We start from the raw sequence: 20,743 nt of genomic DNA, 5'->3' as shown, positions 1-20,743 counted from the left end.
GTTGAAAGCTGCAATGCAACATTTATTTATACTGAATATTTACATGAAGAGAAAGAAATCTTACAGCCTGCATAGTGGATAGACAAAAAGAAAAAGCTGGCTGATTGACAAGACCTTTTCCTGTAGAAAATCATGGAGTTTGAAATCTTCTCTTTGCCTGAGAGATACCTGCCTGTTAAGTACTTACTAAAACCTAATTCACCACTAACGATTAACAGCAATCCAGCTGAAGCCAGCCTCCCATCTCCTGCACCCTTCCCTACAATGATTTATGTTTAATTTCCATGGAATATCAAGGGCTTGGCTTCACAAAGCACGGAGACTCCTCTGCTCCCACTGATGTTGCTAAATGACAGGCTTCTTTACAATATTGATTTTTTTCCCAGTAAATTGTGACACATGATGTGGGCAATGATGACAGACATACTCTTCTTGCACGAGAGGGCCAGATCCAAGCCTAGCCGGGCCTGCTACAGCTGCCCCGCCGGCCTGACACAGCCTGAGGCGCCTGCCTGGAAAGCCCTTCCCGGTCTTCCACTGGATTAATGCCCCCTGCCTCGCTACCGACCGCAAGCACAGCCTAGAGGTAAGAGTGCCCGCCCCTGCTGCTCCTTCTGAGGTCGGGAGAGTCAGGCCGGCCGGGAGAAGCCCTGAGGCGCCGCGCCGGGAGCCTCTGGGATCGCTCGCTCGCTCGGTCTATCAATCCATCGATCAATCAAGCGATCAATCAAGCGATCCGCACCGCCCGGACCCCGCCCCCCGCCGCCGCGCCTCTGCCGCCCGCGCCAAGCAACACGAGCCGCACGTGGCGGACGGCCAATCGGCACGCAGCCGGCGCCCGGCGGCGGCCAATCAGAAGGCGGGATAAGCGCGGGCTGCACGCGCCAGCGGGGTGGGGCATGGGGCAGGGAAAGTACAGAGGAAGAGGGGCGCGGGCAAGGCACGCTGGGAGTTGTAGTCCTCCTAGCGCTGGGCAGGGCCATCCCTCCCCGCCCGTGGGCGGGCGGAGTTGGCGGCGCCGCGGGGCCCCATGGCGGCCGCAGCGGAGCGCACGGACGAGCTGGTGCGGGAGTATCTGCTCTTCCGCGGCTTCACTGCCTCCCTGAAGCAGCTGGACGCCGAGATCAAGGCGGACCGGGAGAAGGGTTTCCGGGTGAGCGGCGACCGCGTCCCCGTTCCCGGCGGGGCGCTGGGCGCAGGTGCCCCCCGGGGAGGACGCGCTCTCCGGGCGGGCCGCGGGCGCCTCTCCGCGCTCCAGGGGCTGGGCGAGGGGAGCGGACCAGGCGGCGGGGGGAGCCCTCGGAGCCCCCGCACTTCCCCGCAGGAGCGGCCGCCCCGGTGGGCTGGGCCGGGCGCCGGGGCCCGGCCGGCCGCACGGGCGGGACCCCCGTATCGCGGAGGCGCCCGGCCCGCCCTGCCGCCGCTTAGGGACGCGCAGCCGCCTGGCCCGGTCTGTAGCCGCTTGAAGGCTCCTCTCGCTCTCGGCTTCGGAGCTCCGTCCGCGCAGGGCAGGGCGCTCCATCCCCTCGCCTGCCTCCGAACCAGCGGCTGCGGTTGCCGGCAGCCGCCCCGCGCCGCTGGCCGGCCCGGCCGTCTGTGGACCCTGCGTCAGAGCTGGGACCCGCCAGCGAATCCTCGGCTTCGGGACGAGAACAACGCAGACCTGCTGACCGAGAGGCAGGAAGACATTCCTTTGCTCGCATCTTTTCTCGGTCATGAGATTTTTATCCAGCGGCTTTACGGCTCCGCTCCTTAGTTTGTATGTCTTGAGTACCAGCTGCCTTGACTAACGTGTGGAAATTGACACAGAATCTGCCAATCTTAAAAATACAGTTTCAGTCCCTTGTGTGAGCTTCGTTTTCCTGTGGCAACAGTTTTGGGCACCAAATGTAGTACTTTGAACAGTCGGATTTTTCTTTGACGAGCAATATAAGCACTACTTTTATCATTAATAAAGCATGTTGCTTTTATTTTTTAAAACACCAGCACTTTGCTTAGAGATCGGCAAACAGTTGATTTAATCGGAATTGTTGTCCAAGAAGGGTCTGCTGGGGTTACAAACTTCAGTTTTCTAGATCTGTAGGAAGCCACGGAGATAAAAGTTGATTATGTCCTAAGATACTAACTGATGAGGGGAGAGCAAACCACATATTAAACAACCTTAATTTAATTTTATACAGGATGCAGTTTTTTCTTTTTCTGATGCGTGTCTCAGCCATCAGAAACCACTGAACAAAAAATCTATTCCCACACCACCATTCTGCCTTATTCATGTTACAGAAATGATTTCCAAACAGACATAATGACAAAAAAATCCTTCTGCAAAACTTTATGCCTGCCCTGTTAGTAGATGATGTTACTAAATATAAAGGTGCTTCAAAGATTGTAATAGAGCAGAACCATCTTACTCTTTCTGTTGGCTAAATGCAGGTATTTTTCATTTTACTCTAAAAATAATACTTTTTTTCAGATGCTGCACTTGAGTTTTCAACATGAATATTTCAACATTTAATCACATGATTTTTTTTATTATCAACTGACTTAAAAGAGGTAGAAAGTTTTGCCTACTTGCAAAAAAATGCACCAGTTGGGTTCAACAAAATGTGATATTTCTGTCAAAATCTGTTTGACTATGCTCTGTCATGTTTCTTTTTCCTTCATTTGCAAAGTGCTTCAGAGTGGAAGAATGCTAATACAAAATGCAGAGTGTTTCCAGGATTAGAAAATAACTAATGCATAAGGATTGTGCCGTAGTACTTATGCAGTTAAAGCTTCTCAGCACAAAGTTAGAGAAAGTCTTGTGCCTCAAGAGCCCTCACGTGACTGAAGTCTTCCCTGTTTGCCCTATTTAGGTGGATAAGATAGTGGACCAGCTGCAGCAGTTTGTTCAGAGCTACGATCTGGCTGCCCTGCGGGATTACTGGGGTTATCTGGACCGACGCCTTTTCAGCCGTTTGGAAGACGTGTATCGGCCAACAGTGAACAAGCTCAAAACCAGCTTATTCCGATACTACCTTGTGCATGCTATTCAGGTAGTGTTTGATTTTTAGGCTTCTACTTTATAAAGATCCTGGTCTCTGAAGCCAAAGCAATGAACTACCCTTATGAGCCTCTGCCAGGCCTGCTGGATTAGGAACAAGCAATTCATGTGTCATGACTAGGAGTGTGGTATGGAGTTTGATGCAGACTCATGTGATCAGCTTGTGTGCAGAGCAGGGACACTTGGGCAAGAGGGAAACATGGTTTGCTGCGTGCAAGATATTTACATTCACATAAAGACAGGTTTCCCTCAGAAAGGATAACACTACTACTAGCTCATTCCTGCTCAGTTAACTTAGGTACTGGCAGAGAACACAGGGTTCAAATGGGAACAAGGAAATGTGGGAGAGAATAATGAATGTCTTTTTGCTTGCTTTGAATAGAACAGAAAATAATGAGCTTAAAATGGAACAGAGATTTTCTTTTCAAACCCTGGAAAGTCAATGGAGTATATTCTCCCCTTGATTCTTCTTGGTTCCATTCCCTGGCTGAAGATTTGGGTATTGATGGAGGAGTCAAAATCTAATGCATCTTTCCAGAAGTGTGTTTTTTCATGGTTTGTTTTGCCATGTTCTTACCCTGAGGTGTGACAGTCCTGTCTGAATAATGTGTCAGATGGAAATCTTTTCAAGCAGCATCTGCTGTAGACTTGAGTAATTTGAATTATACTTTGGTCTTGTGTACGAATGCTCATGTCTCACGTCAGTGCACTCTGCAGTGGTTTAACTGAAAATCGGTGTGTTTGGTTTGGTTGGTCTCAGCCTTTAAATGGGATTGTGGTGAGTAGAAAGAAGGTTGGATTAAGTGCATTTGTGAGCATCTCAGTAGTGTATTTGGGATTCTTTTGTTTCCTGGTGAGTCTATAACTAACCACTTGTTGTGTCAGGGTGGTGAAAATAGTTGCTATTGTGTTCATAACAAAAAGCAAATGTTCCTAGACCTAATCTGGTGGCATTAACGGAAGTGTGAGCTCTGTTCTTCTTGCTGTGTTTCAGAATGGCCGCAATGACAAGGCGCAAGAGTTTTTCCTCAAGCAGGCCTCTGAGCTCCAGAACCAGGCAGAGTGGAAAGATTGGTTTGTCCTGCCCTTCCTCCCTGCTCCAGACTCCAACCCTGCCTTCGCTACGTATTTCTCACGCCAGTGGGCAGATACATTCATCGTGTCTCTGCATAACTTCCTGAGCGTCTTATTTCAGTGCATGCATATCCTTTTTTGCAGCTAATAGTCAAATCTCCCTTGCCCTGGTGTTATACTTTAAACAGTCATGCCAAGGATATGGTAGTATGGAACTTTCTGCTTTCAGGTGATTTTGTACAGCCAAGACTTAGTAGGAAGTTGGTGTTTACCAGAGGATGTAGGAGTTACTGCTCAATTATCTGATGATATGTTGTATTCCCTGGGCAAAACAATTGTGGTCCTTGCTGATGCTGAATCATCCTGATGCTAGTGACTAGAAATCTTGTGCACATCTTGTTCTGAAATGATTTTACTCTTTGCTTGATACAGTACAAAACAGGCATTCAACCTTGGGTCATAATCCATAACTGTACTGGCATCTTCTGTTAGATCCTTCTTTGGGTACATTATGTTCACAGCATTGCCTAGTGACAGCTCATTTTAATTGAGTAGTTGATTGTTGGCAGAAATATGTTTTTTGCCCCACACTACAGAGTTCTGTCTTGCTTGTTTGGTAATGGGCCGGCTTATGCTGCAGCTGGAACACAGCTCATCTTGAACTGTTTCTTCTGTGTACAGTAAAGCAGTAACAGAACCTGTCTTGCCCTCCACTTCTGATTCTAAAAAGAAATAATCTAAAAATCCTTGCAAAGTCCACATGAAATAGTTTGTGCAACAGCAAAGTAAAAAGTTGACTTAAGTAAGTCAGCTGTTGCTAATCTTCTGGTCATGCACATACTTTTAGCTTATTGTATGGACTGGGCAGCTTTGTTTTTACAGATAAATGGCCAGTATGGAGTGCTGGCGTTTAGAATTAAACCAGGTGCACACAAGTTGTTGCCTCGATTTTCTTTAACATTGCTTACCAGTTCCAGTCATACTGAACTTTGAAGCTGAATGTCTCAGGAGCAGTCTCATTCAAGAAGAAAATGAATCGTTGCGGCATAAGGTCAGAACTGAGATCACTCTTTAGCTGCTGACTGTGTGATGTGAGTTTCGTAATGTTGATTCCATCCATTTGAGAACATTGTAACAGCTCAATTTGGTGCAGTTATTCTAAGGCAAATTCTTTCAGTCTTTTGTTTTATTTTGATTTATCTTTCAGTTGTCTCCAGCAGACTTAGAGTTGTGATCATATTGTGAAATATGTATTTAGGATATTCCTGTCCCTCTGCTGGAGGTGATTGTCTCCCCTCCTTGTGCTGACAGATGACTGAACACTATACAAATCCCCTTTTCTGTTACACTGCCAATTCGAAACAAGGTGAAACTGGTGGCAGGTTAAGGGTATGTGTCGTACAGTTGTAGAATGAGTTGGAAGGGATGTATGGCTGATTTTGTGAATAGTATTCAGTCACTTCCAGATTGTAGCTGATGCAGCAATAGAAGCAATGGAAATGGGCAGTAAGTTCTGGCAAAGAGACAGAAACTTTTATTTCTGGAATAGCCCCTCACCATGTTTGATGTGCACTTAAAGCAATTTAGATCAAATAATGGAAGTGTAAACATCTGTTTCCCAGATCTAGATCTTACAGTAAACCATAAGAAGGGTCTATTGGTTCAGACAAAATGTTGCTCAGCTCCATGTCTTGTGTTTGACAGTATCATCAGCAGATACTCAGGGGAAGGGTGTAATACAAGTTAGTCATTTCCAAGTATAACTTCTGTTAGAGAAATTTGTGAAATCTGCAGTTTTAGAACTTTCTAAACTATAGATCACATGTGGATGATCACATACAAGTAGGAAGGCTTATTCATGTAAGCAGAACTTTAATTTCACTTCCTCAAACATACCAAGAAAAGCTCTTTCTATATAAATACTTCAGTAAAGTTTGTGCCTTACCTCCTGTATTACAAAACATTGTTGTATGTTATGTTATGTATGTATGTGTTTCCTGTTTGTATTGTTGTAATAGCTGTTCAACACTGTCCTAAAAATTGAAGTAAAATAGAATAATTGATTTCAAAAAGGAGGCAGTTTTTGGAGAAAAACCTAAGATTTGTCACTGTGCACAGTATGGAGTTAGTAGGTCAGTCAAACATTGACAGGAGGGTTCTGCAAAGATGGTCAATGAATAGGGACAGAGTATAAGGTATGTTTTGAGATAGAGCTCTTTTATTTCCTCAGATTTGTATTCTTTACTTTTAGTCAAATTAAAGCTATGGTTTGTATTTTGCATGTTGGCTGATATCATTTGCAATCTGGATAAGATTTTTCTGGCAAATTGACAGATGTAAAACTAGACTTTCCCTTTTAGTCAACTCCTCAGGTCAGAGATGGAACGAGCTACCTCTAGAATACAGGTTTTTAAAAAGGGTGTCAATAAATATTGAATTCTATGCTAGCTGAAATTAAGTAGTGATTCTGTTTTATGCTATTGAAACAATGCAAATACAGAAATAGCAAGATACATTTCTAAAGCTCATTTTTCTTCCTGTATTTTCTTTCCTTTAATACTATGTTAAAAAGAAATATATCTGAAAAACAAATGTACAGAAACAGAAAAGCTAGAGGAACTCTGTGTGAGTAAGAGTCACAGTCATAAACCAAATCTGTTCCAGAAAGCTGCATCCTAAGGTTCCTCTCTGCTAAAGGGAAAAAGAGATGATTTTCTTTCTCCATAATGTGGGGAAAAAAATCTCACTATCATGTTTGGGAAGGGGTTGCACAGGGTATGGAGCTGGATTTCAGGGTGACCTGGTTTCACTGACCTTGGTGCACCCTGCCAGTTCAGCAAACCCTTGGCTGTGGGAGGAAGATCACCTTCAAGGCTCCGTGCCTGCATTGCCCTGACCTCAAACTGCCTGCACAGAGAGGGGCTGGTAAGCTCTGCCCTGCCCTGCTCTTCTTTCCCAGCACCACTAACGTCCCCACTGCGACAGCTCAAGGAGAGGAGTGAAGGGTTTTAAGTAGGCTCCAGTTTCATGGGAGTGAAGGACTGATTGTTTTGACTAATTGGACTAATGTGCTGTTCAGCCAGTCAGAGCAATTTTTTCCTTCCCCACCCTTCTAGAGCTGTTGAAATAAAAGGAGTAAACAACTTCAGTGAGTGGGAAGGAGGTAAATATCAGTGACCCTGTGTTTACTTGGCTCTTTTCTCCTGTCGTAGCTGTTTGCTCTGCAGGCTGAATCCTCCCGCATGAAGAAAGAGGAACTGGAGGTGGAACAAACAGTTACACATCACAAGTTGCCTGCATATGTGGCCAACATGGATCGGCTAGGGGACTCTGAACTGTGAGTGCCTGCAGGAGAAGAGCTGGGGACAGGCTCTGCTACTTTTGTTGGGTCAGGGGGGTTCCTGAAGGGTCATTTCCTTGTCCGCTGCCCTGGGTTTCAATGCAGAAAGACATCCAAGCAGAAATTATGGTGACCTAAGTAGGTTTAATGGAATTCATGACAGGTATCTCTCCCATCATTTGGGAGGTTCTTGCAAACCAGTGAGAGCCCAAGCACACAGGGGAGTGATTCTGCTCTACTGTCAGCATTGCATCAAGGTGTTCTGGGCATCTAGGGCACTGGTAGCAGTGCTGTTCTTGCAGTGTTGCTCAAATGAAGTGGATTGTCTCTTGATTCCAATCAACATGAGTACCTGCAATGCCATGGGTGAATGCCCTGTGTTGTTTTGTAGATACTGTTATTGTATGACCCAAAGGGATTCTTGTTACACAGGGATGTTTTCTTGCTTTTGCAAAGTTAAGGGAAAAGGAGCCTCTTTTCTGTGAGGCTCAGTTATGCACAGAATTCCCCATGAACTTGCTGCAGTTAGAAGTGCATTTTATGGCTACATCTATTTTATGCCTATCTCTGGAAATTAGGCAAGATACACAGTGATACAGCTTCTTTAACTGTTATGTTTTTACCCCGGTACAGGACAGGAATAGGATTGGTTAAATTATCCTGTTGCCAGTGACAGATAGAAGATGTATCAGGTACTTCACACAAAATGTTTTCATCTAAAATTTGTCTGATTAAATAGACTTAATTGTCTATTGAACAATCTTGATAACTGCTCTGCAGTCTTTGCACAGGACAGGCTACAGAGTTTAGTTTGTGGTATGTTTTTTTTAACTATGTGGAAAGCTCTGATGCTAACTGCATGTATGGAGGAGTGTGACATGAGGGATGGGGTAATTTATTCCTGTATTTATTTTTGTCCATTTGAATTAGAAAAGTGTGCCTAAGAAGTGGCGTTTCTTGTGTGTGCAACTTGTCTCTTAGTCAACTGGGGGCCAGTTCTGGTTGCTTAGTTTCCTGTCTCTGCTTAACCCAAAGCCCAGCTTTGGTAGAACAGTTCCATCCTTGAAGAGTGGATAGAGACAGTGAAGATTATTGTATTCCCCTTGCCCTTGCTGCCGCTCCGCTCTCCAGGAAGCTGTGGCAGAGTGAGGTCAGACAGTTATGTTCTGGGAAGCCGCTGCTGCTCTTGGCATTGTGGACTGAGAAGAGAGGTGTTTATAATCATAGAAATGAGCTGTAGCTCTCTTAGTTTCTTTGGTTCTAGACTTTGAGATATTGAGGGCTTGTGCTGTAAAATTGTTGCACATAACTTGCTGATTAACAAAGGGTGTTCAGTGAAACATTGGATGCTGAATGTCTCTCAAAGTAGGTCTGTTTTATGCTTTGAATTGGGAATCCTATCTGAATAAGTTCTACAGAAATCTGACTTCCCATGCCTTTTCCTTAGGGTCTTTCTAAACAAACCAGGTGGAGTGGAAGGGGTTTTAGGTGGCCCTACAGGGGATTCAGCAACAGTTTGAGCTCACTGTCTCAGTGGCATCACTGAGAAGTGAGCTTTTGGTTTCATTAACTATAATGACCTGCTGCAGGCACTAACAGGATATTTTCAAATAGTTTTTAGTGCATAGTGGTTCACTGGCTTGGAAATGAACATCTGTCTTCCAGTGGTTCAAACAGCTGCCACTTAACTGGGTGGTCTTTGATCAGGTTACCTTGCTACACTTCAATACTCTGTTTGGTGGTGTTTTGTTTTTTTCATTAGTGATATGACCTGCAATCAGAGGAGTACAGCACATTCTCTTCAGTCTCGGGGAGGCTTTTTGTCCTCTTTTCTCTCCCAAAGTAAAAAGGGCCCTTCCAGACCAACCCACTCAAGTGGGTCTTCTCCAATGCAGACTGGCAGTATGCTGCTGGGGAAGAAAGAACCAACAAATCACCAGGTAATTCTCAACTGAAAGTTGCTCAGTCTCCAAGGAGTTAACTTGCAGCATGGCACTACTCCAAACTTGCTTCCACCTGGAAAATTAAATGTCCTACCTTTCCTTGCAAATGTATGCTGGGCCTGAATGCAGCAAAGAACAGCTATTTTCTAAGAACTTGTAGAGCCCTTGCAGGTGCTTGATTGCTTTGCTGCTCTTTTTGCTCTTTATTCTACAGCCTGCTAGGAGCATAACTTTGTCCAGTCACTTCTCTGCCTTCCAGAGTGCCAAAGGAAAAGAAGGAACAGTGAGCTGTAAGGATGGAAAGAGCCACTTCAGTGGTTTAGTGGCAGGCGAGTCCAGTTCCCTGCAGCAGCGGCAGAAGCGCTTGCAAGAACATGGGAAAGAAAGGAAGGAGCTGTTGTCAAAAGGGACCTTCCAGGTACTGTACTGCAAAGCTGGGAAGCAGAAGGCTTGTATTTCTGTAAAACTAAGTGGTAAAACAAGTGCAAGTGTTTCCTTTGAGCTTCGGAATTGCTAGTCAGAAATAACTGTATCAAAGGTTAATGTCTGTAGTTAATCAACTCCTGTAGTTAATCAACCCCTTCTGCACTTGGTTTACTTCTGTGTCCCTGGAAGTTAATCAGTATTGGCATTTCAAATGGAAGAAGAGCTGTCTTTTGTCTCCCATGATTTTCAATGGCCTGGTCATGAGGCTTCATTAAGGTTTCATTCACTTTTAATATTTGTGTTCAAATACCTTGTTAAAATCCCCATTCCTCAGTGGTAATGAACTTGGCTCACTCACCCAGCCAAAGTGTGTTCTTTTCCTGTAAGTTCTTATGCTGATTTATGCAGGCTCTGTGTGGGACAATGAAAACTAATAGAAATTTTTCCTGGATAGGAATGGAAATTTCTTTTCTAGCAACATTTGCTTTTTGGAATTTTTTGTACTTCATTGTTGCAGTTTTGCAACAAAAAAGCAGGATGTGCCCTGCTTTAAAATCTAATGAAATAATAAAACTATGTCCTGGATTTTAACTGCTGAAGGTCAGCATACTACTTCTGTTCACCAGTGTGTTTCTGGCTTTCAGCAACCATGTTGTCAAAAAATACAGAGCACAAGCAGCATCTCAGCCGTTGTTATTTTGTCTGTATGAGACATTGTGCCTTGTGGAGAGACAGTGCCGAGAGACTGTTGCCTGTTGGCTGGTGTGTGGCTGTTCTGTGTGTGGGAGCACTGGTTAAAGAGATGTTACTCTATCATTCAGCATTTAAGGCCTTGAGAGAACTTTTTTATTCATGGTTCATCTAAAACACTTCCAGCATTGACTGGAAAATTGCAAAGCTGGATTTCACAGTACGTTTCCTTTGACTTTCCTTTTTCTACAATGTTCTGGGATAGGGCAGTGATTTTTGGGCTGTGTAAAGATTCGTCCTTGTGCTTTTGGGAAAGCTTGATACTCTTTAACTTGTGCTCAAAGCATGTGGGCAAAAAGGAAACTGAAAGGTGACACTGTTTCTTTCACATGCATGTCATTCACTGGTTGTTACCTCCCCACATTAACTAGCAGAATGATTCTTGGATTTATATCCTAATCTTTTTCAGCTCTGGTTTCAGATGATTTGATTATGCGGTGCTTGATCCGTTGGTCCTGATGAGAAGCTACTGTAAATTAGACAAGCATGTGTTACAGAACAGAAATTCATAACCATCAATACTAATACCATTTTGGGGACACTTAATTTTCAGAGGATGGCTTAGTAAAAAATGCTAGCAGATGATTTACCACCTTATGTGGTGTATCTGCTTCTTACTTAACTTCTGGTGGCAAGGGAAGACTAAGCTGCTGCCAAAGATTTCTGCAGTGCAGATCTTGTCTCATCCAGCTACTGTCACCTCCTAAAACTCCATTTGTCCTATTTGCCCTGTCAGTTTGGGTTTTAAGCTTTTGGATTAATGTGTCAGCTGTACTGTTCTCATCATTGAATTGGCTGCAGTGGTAGCTCCAGTGTGCACAGTCTAAATCTCTGGTAGATGAAGATAATCCATCCACTGGGGCTTGAGAGCCAAATTTTTGTGCAAGTTTGCTGAACTGCATATTATACAGACTTAACTGATATTGATGAATGCAAGAATTCTTGAAATATGTTGATTTACTTGTGAACCTGTGCTCTAATGGCATGTAAATGGGCCTCTGATGTTGGCTGAGGTATGCTAGAGATGTTGTGGCTCTTTAATTCTTACAGGAAAGTGTATAGCTGGGCACATGGAGGGGGATATAAGGGACTCAACAACTAAGCAGGTCATATTAAATAGTGCATTTGTGCAATACAAGGTCCTTGTACTCAGAAAGATCCCTGGCAGAAGGGGTGTTGGTCTGATAATGCGTCTGTTTTGTTGCAGCTTTTGTTTTTCTCCCAGCAGGCTGGGGTACCTAAGGAGCTTGATATGGAGCTGCTTCCTTGTATTTCACACAGGATTTCTTCCTTCAGGGCCAAAGTGCTGAGAAGAAAACAGATACTAGCATAGCTGACGCAGAACCATGCTCAGAGCTGCATGCTGAGCAAACAGAGACTTCAACCAAAATGCCTGGCAGCAGTGCAGAGGCTGTGGGGGTTCGGCAGGAGCAGCCTTTCATTGTCCTGAGCCAGGAGGAGTACGGGGAGCACCATTCATCCATCATGTACTGCAGGTAATGCAGAGGCAGAAGAGGGCTGTCTTGTAGAAGCCTCTGCAGAAGGATCAGCTGTGTCTGGCCTTTCTCCCAGTCTCTGTTCTGTCCAGCACACTGGACATACACTGTCAGTTGTAGGGCAGTCAAGTCGGTGTGACTGAAAATAGCATGTAGCTTGTGCAGTGAGAATGAACAGAGATTTTTTGGACAGACATGTTTGTGATTGGGCAATGCTAGCCAGTAAGAAACTCCCTTGGAAAGCAGGTATTGCTTAAGGGCATTATGCTTTGCGTCTGGAGCTTAGTGTGCTTTGTTCTGCCAGTTACTGTGAAGTGAGCAGGCAGTAGTGCAAAGAAGTTCTAATTCCTGCAGAAGGAACTAGTGTGTGGACAGGAAAGGAAGGATTAGTGGGTTGCATCTGAGAATTTGAGGGAGAAAAATATCCCATCAGTTTCATTCTACACCCAGGGTTGATTGTTCTGGACGGAGGGTGGCCAGCTTGGATGTGGATGGGGTCATCAAAGTCTGGTCTTTTAACCCCATAATGCAAACGAAAGCTTCATCCATTTCCAAATCTCCATTGCTGTCCCTGGAATGGGCCACCAAGCGTGATCGGCTGGTGAGTAGTCTGCGTGTGGAAGCGCAGCAGATGACTGGGGCTGTGTTGCTATGTGTTTCATGTTCACTTCTAGACAGCTGCACTGTGGATAAAATTGGGGTAGCAGTTAGTTTCCACTTTTAGTGGGACATGGGGAACCAAAGCCTCTAGAGTCTAAGACGAATTAGAGTGAGAAGGGTATGCTTTGTATTAAGCAAGGAGTTCACCACCACTTGCCCTGAAATTCCCAAGCTGCAGTGTGGTACAGCTGCAGGATAGAAGTAGTGCCTTTGAGAGAAATGCCCGTCTCCACACAGACCATGCAGCAACTTGTAAAGACAGGCAGAGGCAACTGAGTACAACAGCCTGTAAGAGGCCTGCAACAGAGCTGTGAAGCTTTATTCATACCCTGAGCCAGCAGCAGAGAAGCACTTGTGGGGGTGGCATTTTACTTGTGCAGGTGTGAAAAAAGCTCCATGGCAGTTTTAGGCTGGTACTTAGAGCTGAGAATTTGTGCATGCATGACGAGCTTGGAGCTTGTTTAAATAACATGGCAGTTTAAATGTTTCCTATATCCCTTTTTCTCTAGTTCTGTTACTGGAGAGGAGCCTTAAATTATATGCATTCTTCTGAGACCTAGAGCTGTTGCTAGTGTTTCATGCCTTCCTTTGGCAGATAGAGGGCTGTATGAAAAGGCTGGCCTGCAAATGAGGCAGTATTTTTCGCATTTTGGCACCAACAATGTGTGGCTTGCTAACCCCAAAATGCCACCTGTGAAGAGCTGATGCTACAGCTTGTCTCTTCCTTTGCTTTTAGAAAGCAAGTTGTCGATGCAGTTGTTGTGCTTTGTTTGATGTGATGATGTTTCTTCTGCTTCGTGGAATTTATTTCCTTCTTGCTAACAGAAAGATTCTTCATTCTGAAATACATGTAGGATTCACCAGCAAATTAGGCACTGAAGTGACAAAGATCTGGCTTGCTCAATTTTCTTTTATAATGCATCTCTCCATGATTTAAATTTTAATTGAAATTGTAACACCACTGATAAAGCATGTGTGAGTCTTCCGGATGATTCATCCTCCCATGGGTGAAAGGCTTCCGCTTGATTTTCTCTTTAGCACACAGCAATCTTCAGCTTCTCTTTCCTGGAACCCCTAGATATTAAGACTCCATACATGTTTTGCATCCTGTAGGGTTGAGCCATGATCTAGGGAGTGGTGTTTATGCCATCTTGGTGCCTATTAGATCTTTTTCTCTCTGGGAATAAGGGTTTTTGCTCTGACTTCTATGGCTTTGGGCTAGTCCTACTCGGTGTGATTGCACAGGATATACCATAATGGAGGAATATTTAGTCTGAATGCATAAATAGAAAAAAAAATGCTAATGACTTGGTGGTTGTTGTCCAGCATCATTGTACTGCTCACTCACACTCTTTCCATCTACTTCCTTGCTGGTTTCAAGCTATTGCTTGGCAGTGGGGTTGGGACAGTTCGTCTTTATGACACAGAAGCAAAGAAGAATCTCTGCGAAATCAGCATTGATGAAGACATGCCCAGGTAGCTCTGGAACACTGATACTATATAACCATATAACTATATCTAACTATATCTAACTATATCTAACTATATCTAACTATATCTAACTATATCTAACTATATCTAACTATATCTAACTATATCTAACTATATCTAACTATATCTAACTATATCTAACTATATCTAACTATATCTAACTATATCTAACTATATCTAACTATATCTAACTATATCTAACTATATCTAACTATATCTAACTATATCTAACTATACTGTAGTGTTGGTTTTAATCGTGAACATCTCAGTGTTCCTACTGCTTTTCTGCAACTGCAGGACTATCCAGCCTTCATCTAGAGGGCAGTCTCTGCCTGAGCAGCATAAAACTGCTCAGTTAAATGGGAGACACTCAGAAACTAAGTACATTAATTCTGCCCTCCTTTACAGTGCACCCTGTTTTGCAGGGTCTTCACGGGAGAGCTCACAGATGAGTGTTTTGCTTGAGGCAGCTGCAGGAGATAGGCGATTCAGACCATGTGTCTGTGTTTCAGGATCCTCTCGCTTGCCTGCAGCCCCAGTGGTACCTCCTTTGTCTGCTCTGCAGCAGCCCAGAGCCTTGTCTCCCACATTGACTTCTCAGTAATCAACTCTGGGGGCAAAAGCATGAACCAAGTTCCTGGGAAGCTGCTCCTGTGGGACACTAAGACGATGAAACAGCAGGTACTTGCTGGATTTCTTTCCTTTCTCAGTCTGCTTGCTGAGAATGAGTGTCTTCTCTTTCAATGTGTAGGAGCCCTCTTTCTAAATTGTGCTGACTTTCTTTTCAACACCCTTCTTTTTCCTCCTTTCCCCTCTATAACATTCAGGATAAAAATAAATAATGTAAGTAGCTGCTGGACTGGGGGAAGTTTTCTTGTTTTATTGGTGTGTTGGGGTTTTTCTGAGGAATTCTTCAGAATAGCCCATGGCCTTGTTTCTATCCTGGCTGCACAGTTTGTGACTGGAAATATCCCAAGTGGATTGAATGATGCTTTGCTCAGGCTTTTTCCAGTTGAGCTGTACTGAAGGGTTTTCGTTGCTGCTCTTTTCCTTGCCTTTCCTGTTTTTAAGTGAAGTGCTGTCTCTGACGTGTAGGAGAAAGCACCATACTCAAGCTAATGTCTGCCAGAGGCTGGTTTTGCAACCTTGAGGCCATGGCCAAGAAAGCTGTGGCTTGGCTGAGGTGAATTGCTGGTTTAGTGTCACAGTAAAATGCTGCTGCCAGACCTTGAAGTCTGTAGTCATTCGAGGTGTAGGGCTCCAAACCAGAGTTCTTGTTACTAAATATCATCTTTGTTTCTTCCTTCCTCTGGAGTTCAGCTCTTCAGCACCCCCAGCTCTGTTTCTTAGCATTAATGCAGATTTTCCCTTCCAGCTGCAATTCTCCCTGGAGCCTGAGCCCATTGCTATTAACTGCACAGCCTTCAACCACAATGGCAACCTTCTGGTCACTGGGGCTGCAGATGGGATTGTTCGTCTCTTTGGTACGGTGGAAAGGGCCCCGGGGGTATTGGTTGGCAGCCAGCTGGGAGGCCAGGTGGACAAGACTGGCATCTGGGCTTGTATCACAAATAGTGTGGCCAGCAGGACAAGGGAAGTGATTGTCCCCTTGCACCTCAAACAGCATGTTCAGTTTTGGGCCCCACCCTACATGAAAGATATTGTGGGGCTGGAGCATGTCCAAAGAACAAAACCAAAGCTGATTAAGGGTCTGGAGTGCATGAGGAGTGGCTGCAGGAGCTGGTGTTCTTTAGCTCATGGAAAAGAAGACTGAGGGGGACACCTTACTGCTTTCTACAACTATGTGAAAGGAGGTTATAGCCAGGTGGGGATCAGTCTCTTCTTTCAGATAACAAGGGATTGGACAGGAGAAAACAGTCTCAAGCTGCATCAGGGAAGGTTTAGATTGGATATTAGGAAAGCTTCTGTCACCAAAGGGATTGTCAAGCACTGGAGCAGGCTGCCCAGGAAAGTGCTGGAGTCACCATCCCTGGAAGTATTTAAAAGGTGTTACAGATGTTGGCACTTAAGGTATAGTTTAGTGGTGCACTTGGCAGTGTTAAAGTAGTTGGGCTTGATTATTTTGCAAGTCTTTTCTAACTTAAATGTTTCTGTGAAACTGAATAGTGAAGTGGTCCCTAGTCCTCAGCTGGCTGCCCCTAGTAGGGAGGCAGCTGTAGGATATGCTTGGAGACCAAGGTGGAAGCTATTGTCTCCACAGGAGCTCTCAGGAGTGAATTGACATAGACTTTTTCTGGAGGACATTGGCTGGACACCCTGGTAGTGCTGCTGGATTTGTTGTTTCTTGCTGAAGAGGAGAGTGAATTTGCCTTTAAGCCACGTGGTCTTAATGCTGTGCCAGATAGCAGTACCATCAGAGGCTGAGTCATAAGGAAAGCAATTAATGTGAGACCTTCCATTTAAGTGCAAGGGCTTCACATTAGTCCTGGGAGCAATTTCTGTTTCTCAGGTTTTTGTCCTCTTCAGCCCATTCTTGCAATAAAACAGTTCAGGCCTCCTGCCTTTGAATGGGGAATCTGCTTCTGGCACAGGTGGAGGCTGCAGTCCCAGGTCTTTGGGTGGACAGAGCTGTCAGCAGCTGGGAGGATGGGCAGGATAACAAGGGGAGGAGGAATGCCAGTGGTGCTTGGATGCAGAATGCCTGCAGTTGACAGTGAGCTTGTGAGCAGGTCTGTAAAGTTGAGTAGTTATAGACAATTATTTTTGGGGCCAAAGTGAAAGCGGGAGTATAGGCACAGCTTGCTGGGACTGGATTGGGCTCCGCCAGGCTGGTTTGGAGGGCTGTCACAGAGACCTCAGGAACATAAAAGGTCTTGTCTATGTTTCGATAAAAGAGACCTTTTATGTTCCTGAGGTCTCTGTGTGAGTATGAGGAGTGTTCAATACTGGTTCTCCCCTCAGATATGCAGCAGCATGAGTGCGCCATGAGCTGGAAAGCACATGATGGGGAAGTCTACTCCGTGGAGTTCAGCTATGATGAGAACACAGTCTACAGCATAGGCGAGGATGGCAAGGTAGGCTGTGGATGACCTCCTACTGGTCAGCTGGCAGAGACCACTTCTGGAATCTTCTCCACATGGTAGGGACAATTGTAAAAATACACTCATATTCTGGATGAAATTTGGGCTGCTAACTGCAGTCTTAGGTGTGCAGTATGCTCCTCTATGCTCCATGCAGAGAGAGTGGCTGAAAAAGGTATTAATATTTGGAGCTGTCTTGGACCTTGTGTGCAAATCCTACTATTGGTGACATCCCTTTCCTGGATAGTCCATGTGAGGATGACCTTTCTCTGCCCCTGAGATCACCACATTTAAGATCTGGGATTCACAGTGAAGCATATTATTGACCACTTTGCATACATCTCATCAGCAGGTCCCTGTTGTTTATAATAAACACTTCAATTTCTGCAGTTCCTCAGTCTTCAGCAGCAGAGGTGTGGCTCAGGGAGGGATCTTGGCTGAGGAGTTAAGTAATTCTCACCAGAGTTCTGCATGCAGTGTGGAAGGACACATATGAAGTAGTGCCTGAGGAAGGCAGGGCATATCTTTGCCAGGATAGAAGGCACTTTTACAGCCTTTGCAGCCTGTGTTTTATTAATATACCCACTTAGACGTAGATGTCAAAATGCCATCTTCTGTGTGTGAGGAATAGCCACTGTTTTGCTTAAAAGCAAAGAAAGGCTTGCATCCCAGATAATTCCATTATAGGCTTTTGTCATCTCTTTTTCTCATTCTAGTTTATTCAGTGGAATATCCATAAAAGTGGCTTGAAGGTATCTGAGTATGACCTTCCCAGGGAAGCTACAGGTCCTTTCATTCTGTCTGGGTACAGTGGCTACAAGCAAGTCCAGTTCCCACGAGGACGACTTTTTGCTTTTGATTCTGAGGGCAATTACATGTTGACATGTTCTTCTACTGGGGGAGTAATTTTTAAGGTAAGTCTGAGAAGTGATGGGGAGTACTCTTAAGTATCCATACAAGCTTCTGTTAATTACAAGGGTGCAACAGCAGCCACTGGAAGTTCTTAAGCAGCATGTACCCATCCTTGCTCTGTCAAAGTTGGCACTCAGTTTCTCAGTGTGCATTTTAGCAGTGTGTGATGTACAGCAAGTGTTTGGGTCCTGTGTATATAGCTGGAGTGTTTGTGCTCCTTCTTAAAGCTTTTTTTTTAGTGTCCAAGTGCCTAGGACAAAGTTTTAATTACTTTTTTAATATATGGATGCATCCCACTTCAGTGCAAAATGTATGATTGTTGACTGGTGCTTATGTTCAATCTGCCTTCTGTGCCTGCTGATTCTATGTTAGACTGAGCCTGATTATCTTCCCTTACTGTGTACTGAAATTAAATGAAGGGTAAGGCTGAATGGTTCCAAGCACCCAAATTTCTGTGCTTCAGTTGCAAATGCTATTGATCACATGCCCATGCTCTTGCAAGGCACATTAGATGGAATTTTCATTTTGCATTTGGGGCACTCAGAGCACGTGAACTAACATGAGCTATAGCTTAGGCTTATGTGCTTCTCATCAATGTATCCTCTTAACCTGCCTTGTTTAATTACTGCAGTTCGGCTAATGTCAAAAGTTGAGCTGCTTGAGAACACATGCTTCTGACTGGAAGCTTCTTTTCATGTATGTGCTACACACATGTCAGTATCTCTCTGATTTTCTGCTTACTTATGCATGCTCTTAGAGATACGGAGTCTCTGTCAGGCTTTGGCTTGTCTTGTCGGGTGCATTGCCCCCCCACTGCAGAAACTTACCTCCTTATGCTTTCCTTCTTTTTAGTTAAATGGTGAGGAAAAGGTTCTGGAGAGCTGCCTTTCCCTGGGAGGACACCGAGCTCCAGTTGTTACAGTGGATTGGAGCACAGCCATGGACTGCGGGACATGCCTCACTGCTTCTATGGATGGGAAAATTAAACTAACAACCTTACTGGCTCAAAAGTCTTAACCTGGACAATACTGAAGGGGGAAAGAGCAATACATTTGACAAAACCAGTGTTAACTCACAGGAACAAACTGCATGGGAGAGAAGGCAAAGCAAAGTCCCTCTTCACGTTGTAGCTTTTGCCTCTTGATAAATACATTTGCCAAACCACTGTGCAACAGAATGCCAGTATGGGACTGGATCAGTGGCAGCACTGAAAAGTAAGTCTGCACTAATCCATTGTGGCAGCTAGACTTCCCTCTGTTAGGGAGTCTTGAGTAGCACATGGCTAAAAGGCTGTGGTCAGGATTCTGCAGAAGAAGGTGAGGCTGGGAGGAAGCAAGCATGAGGCAGCACCGTGGATGACGACAAGATGACTCAAACTGGAAAGGCTGATGAGGAAACAGAGTATTCTTTGGGTATAACATTTGTTATGATTTTGTTAGTTTGTTTTTATTTGTTTTTTTCCATAAAAAGAAAATATTCCCTTGCATTTGAACTCTATGCTTTGTTCAGTAGTTGCTGCAAAACATGGAGGGTGGTGAAGGGCAGTGATGTGCCAAGTCTTTTGCATGCAAAAAAGCCCTTGTGTTTTTACCAGGTGCTTCCAGCAGCACACCTGCACACCAGGGTGAACCAGACATCCAGGAACAAAACAACTGCCTTTGCTCAGATGTATTTTGTTACCTTGCCATAGGTATCTGCTACTAACCAGAGCAGAAATCCTGAGTCAGACTTCGAAATACTTGTGCTGGAGTTCAGAAGCTACATAATGCCTAGCAGCTACATGATGGTGGACAGGAGGAAGGAGGCCAAGACCAGTCTAGCCCTGTATAGGGCTCTCTGTCACTGGAGCTGTCTCTCCCCCTAAACCCAACATCAGGGCAAGTGCTGTGCTCATAGTCTTTGAATGGACTAAGCAGATACATTTCATCTGCTCACATTGCCCTGGAGCTTTCTGCTTGTGTCCATGGCCTATATTGGGAGTTTATGGTACTGCTGTTCCAATGGCAGAGCATACACTGCAGGAAAATGAACAGCCATTCATGGGTAGCGATACACACAGACAGCTGTTCAAGGGCAACGCTGCTGGATACTGAAATCCTCACAACAGGCATATTCATGCTACAGGTACATGTTGTCCATGGAGTAACTTTCTTCTGCTGACTATAGTCATCACATAACCTCACCTTCCAGTTCAGGGGCCTCTAAGATTAAGAAGTCCCCTGCCCGACTGACATCGAAGTACAGGATTTCCACCTCCGTGGGATGGGATAGGAATGGTGCAGCTGCTCTTCATGTCAGTGTCCTCAAATCCAGTGCTGACTTCACACTGGCTTCAGGAATTCCCTGGGTTAGTCTGCAAGTTTAGAGAGCTCTCAAATGGGAGCCTTTGTTGGCCTCTCAAAAGGCCAAGAAAGGTTGTGGCTACATTCTAAGTCCTGCAGGGTTGACTACATTGCATAGGTGTTTTAGAATTTAGAATTACAAAATTATAGAATGGTCTGGGTTGGAAGGGACCTGAAGCTCTTCTAGTTCCAACTCTTCCATGGGCAAGGCCACCTTCCACTTGACCA

General features: G+C 44.7%; 1 protein-coding gene across 3 annotated transcripts; it reads left to right on the top strand.

The window, feature by feature from the left end:
• Window positions 1-987: 987 nt before the first annotated feature.
• WDR91 (WD repeat domain 91) lies at window positions 988-19,659 on the top strand. 3 transcript variants are annotated; one of them, XM_063396214.1, is made up of 15 exons: window positions 988-1,153; window positions 2,853-3,032; window positions 4,035-4,242; window positions 5,083-5,165; window positions 7,327-7,451; window positions 9,217-9,394; window positions 9,657-9,815; window positions 11,855-12,069; window positions 12,520-12,670; window positions 14,111-14,205; window positions 14,733-14,901; window positions 15,596-15,704; window positions 17,143-17,255; window positions 17,978-18,175; window positions 19,026-19,659. In XM_063396214.1, exons 1-15 carry the CDS (start codon window positions 1,031-1,033, stop codon window positions 19,188-19,190), a joined length of 2,271 nt encoding a protein of 756 aa, XP_063252284.1. In that variant the 5' UTR covers window positions 988-1,030; the 3' UTR covers window positions 19,191-19,659. The 3 variants fall into 3 exon arrangements, with proteins under 3 accessions (XP_063252284.1, XP_063252285.1, XP_063252286.1); XM_063396215.1 differs by having other exon boundaries at window positions 989-1,153; window positions 11,870-12,069; XM_063396216.1 differs by lacking the exon at window positions 988-1,153 and adding an exon at window positions 1,515-1,677.
• The last annotated feature ends 1,084 nt before the right edge of the window (window positions 19,660-20,743 follow it).

Source organism: Prinia subflava, chromosome 4, assembly GCF_021018805.1.
Source record: "Prinia subflava isolate CZ2003 ecotype Zambia chromosome 4, Cam_Psub_1.2, whole genome shotgun sequence".
Lineage (NCBI taxonomy): Eukaryota > Metazoa > Chordata > Aves > Passeriformes > Cisticolidae > Prinia > Prinia subflava.
This window is presented reverse-complemented; position numbering and strand designations above follow the sequence as displayed.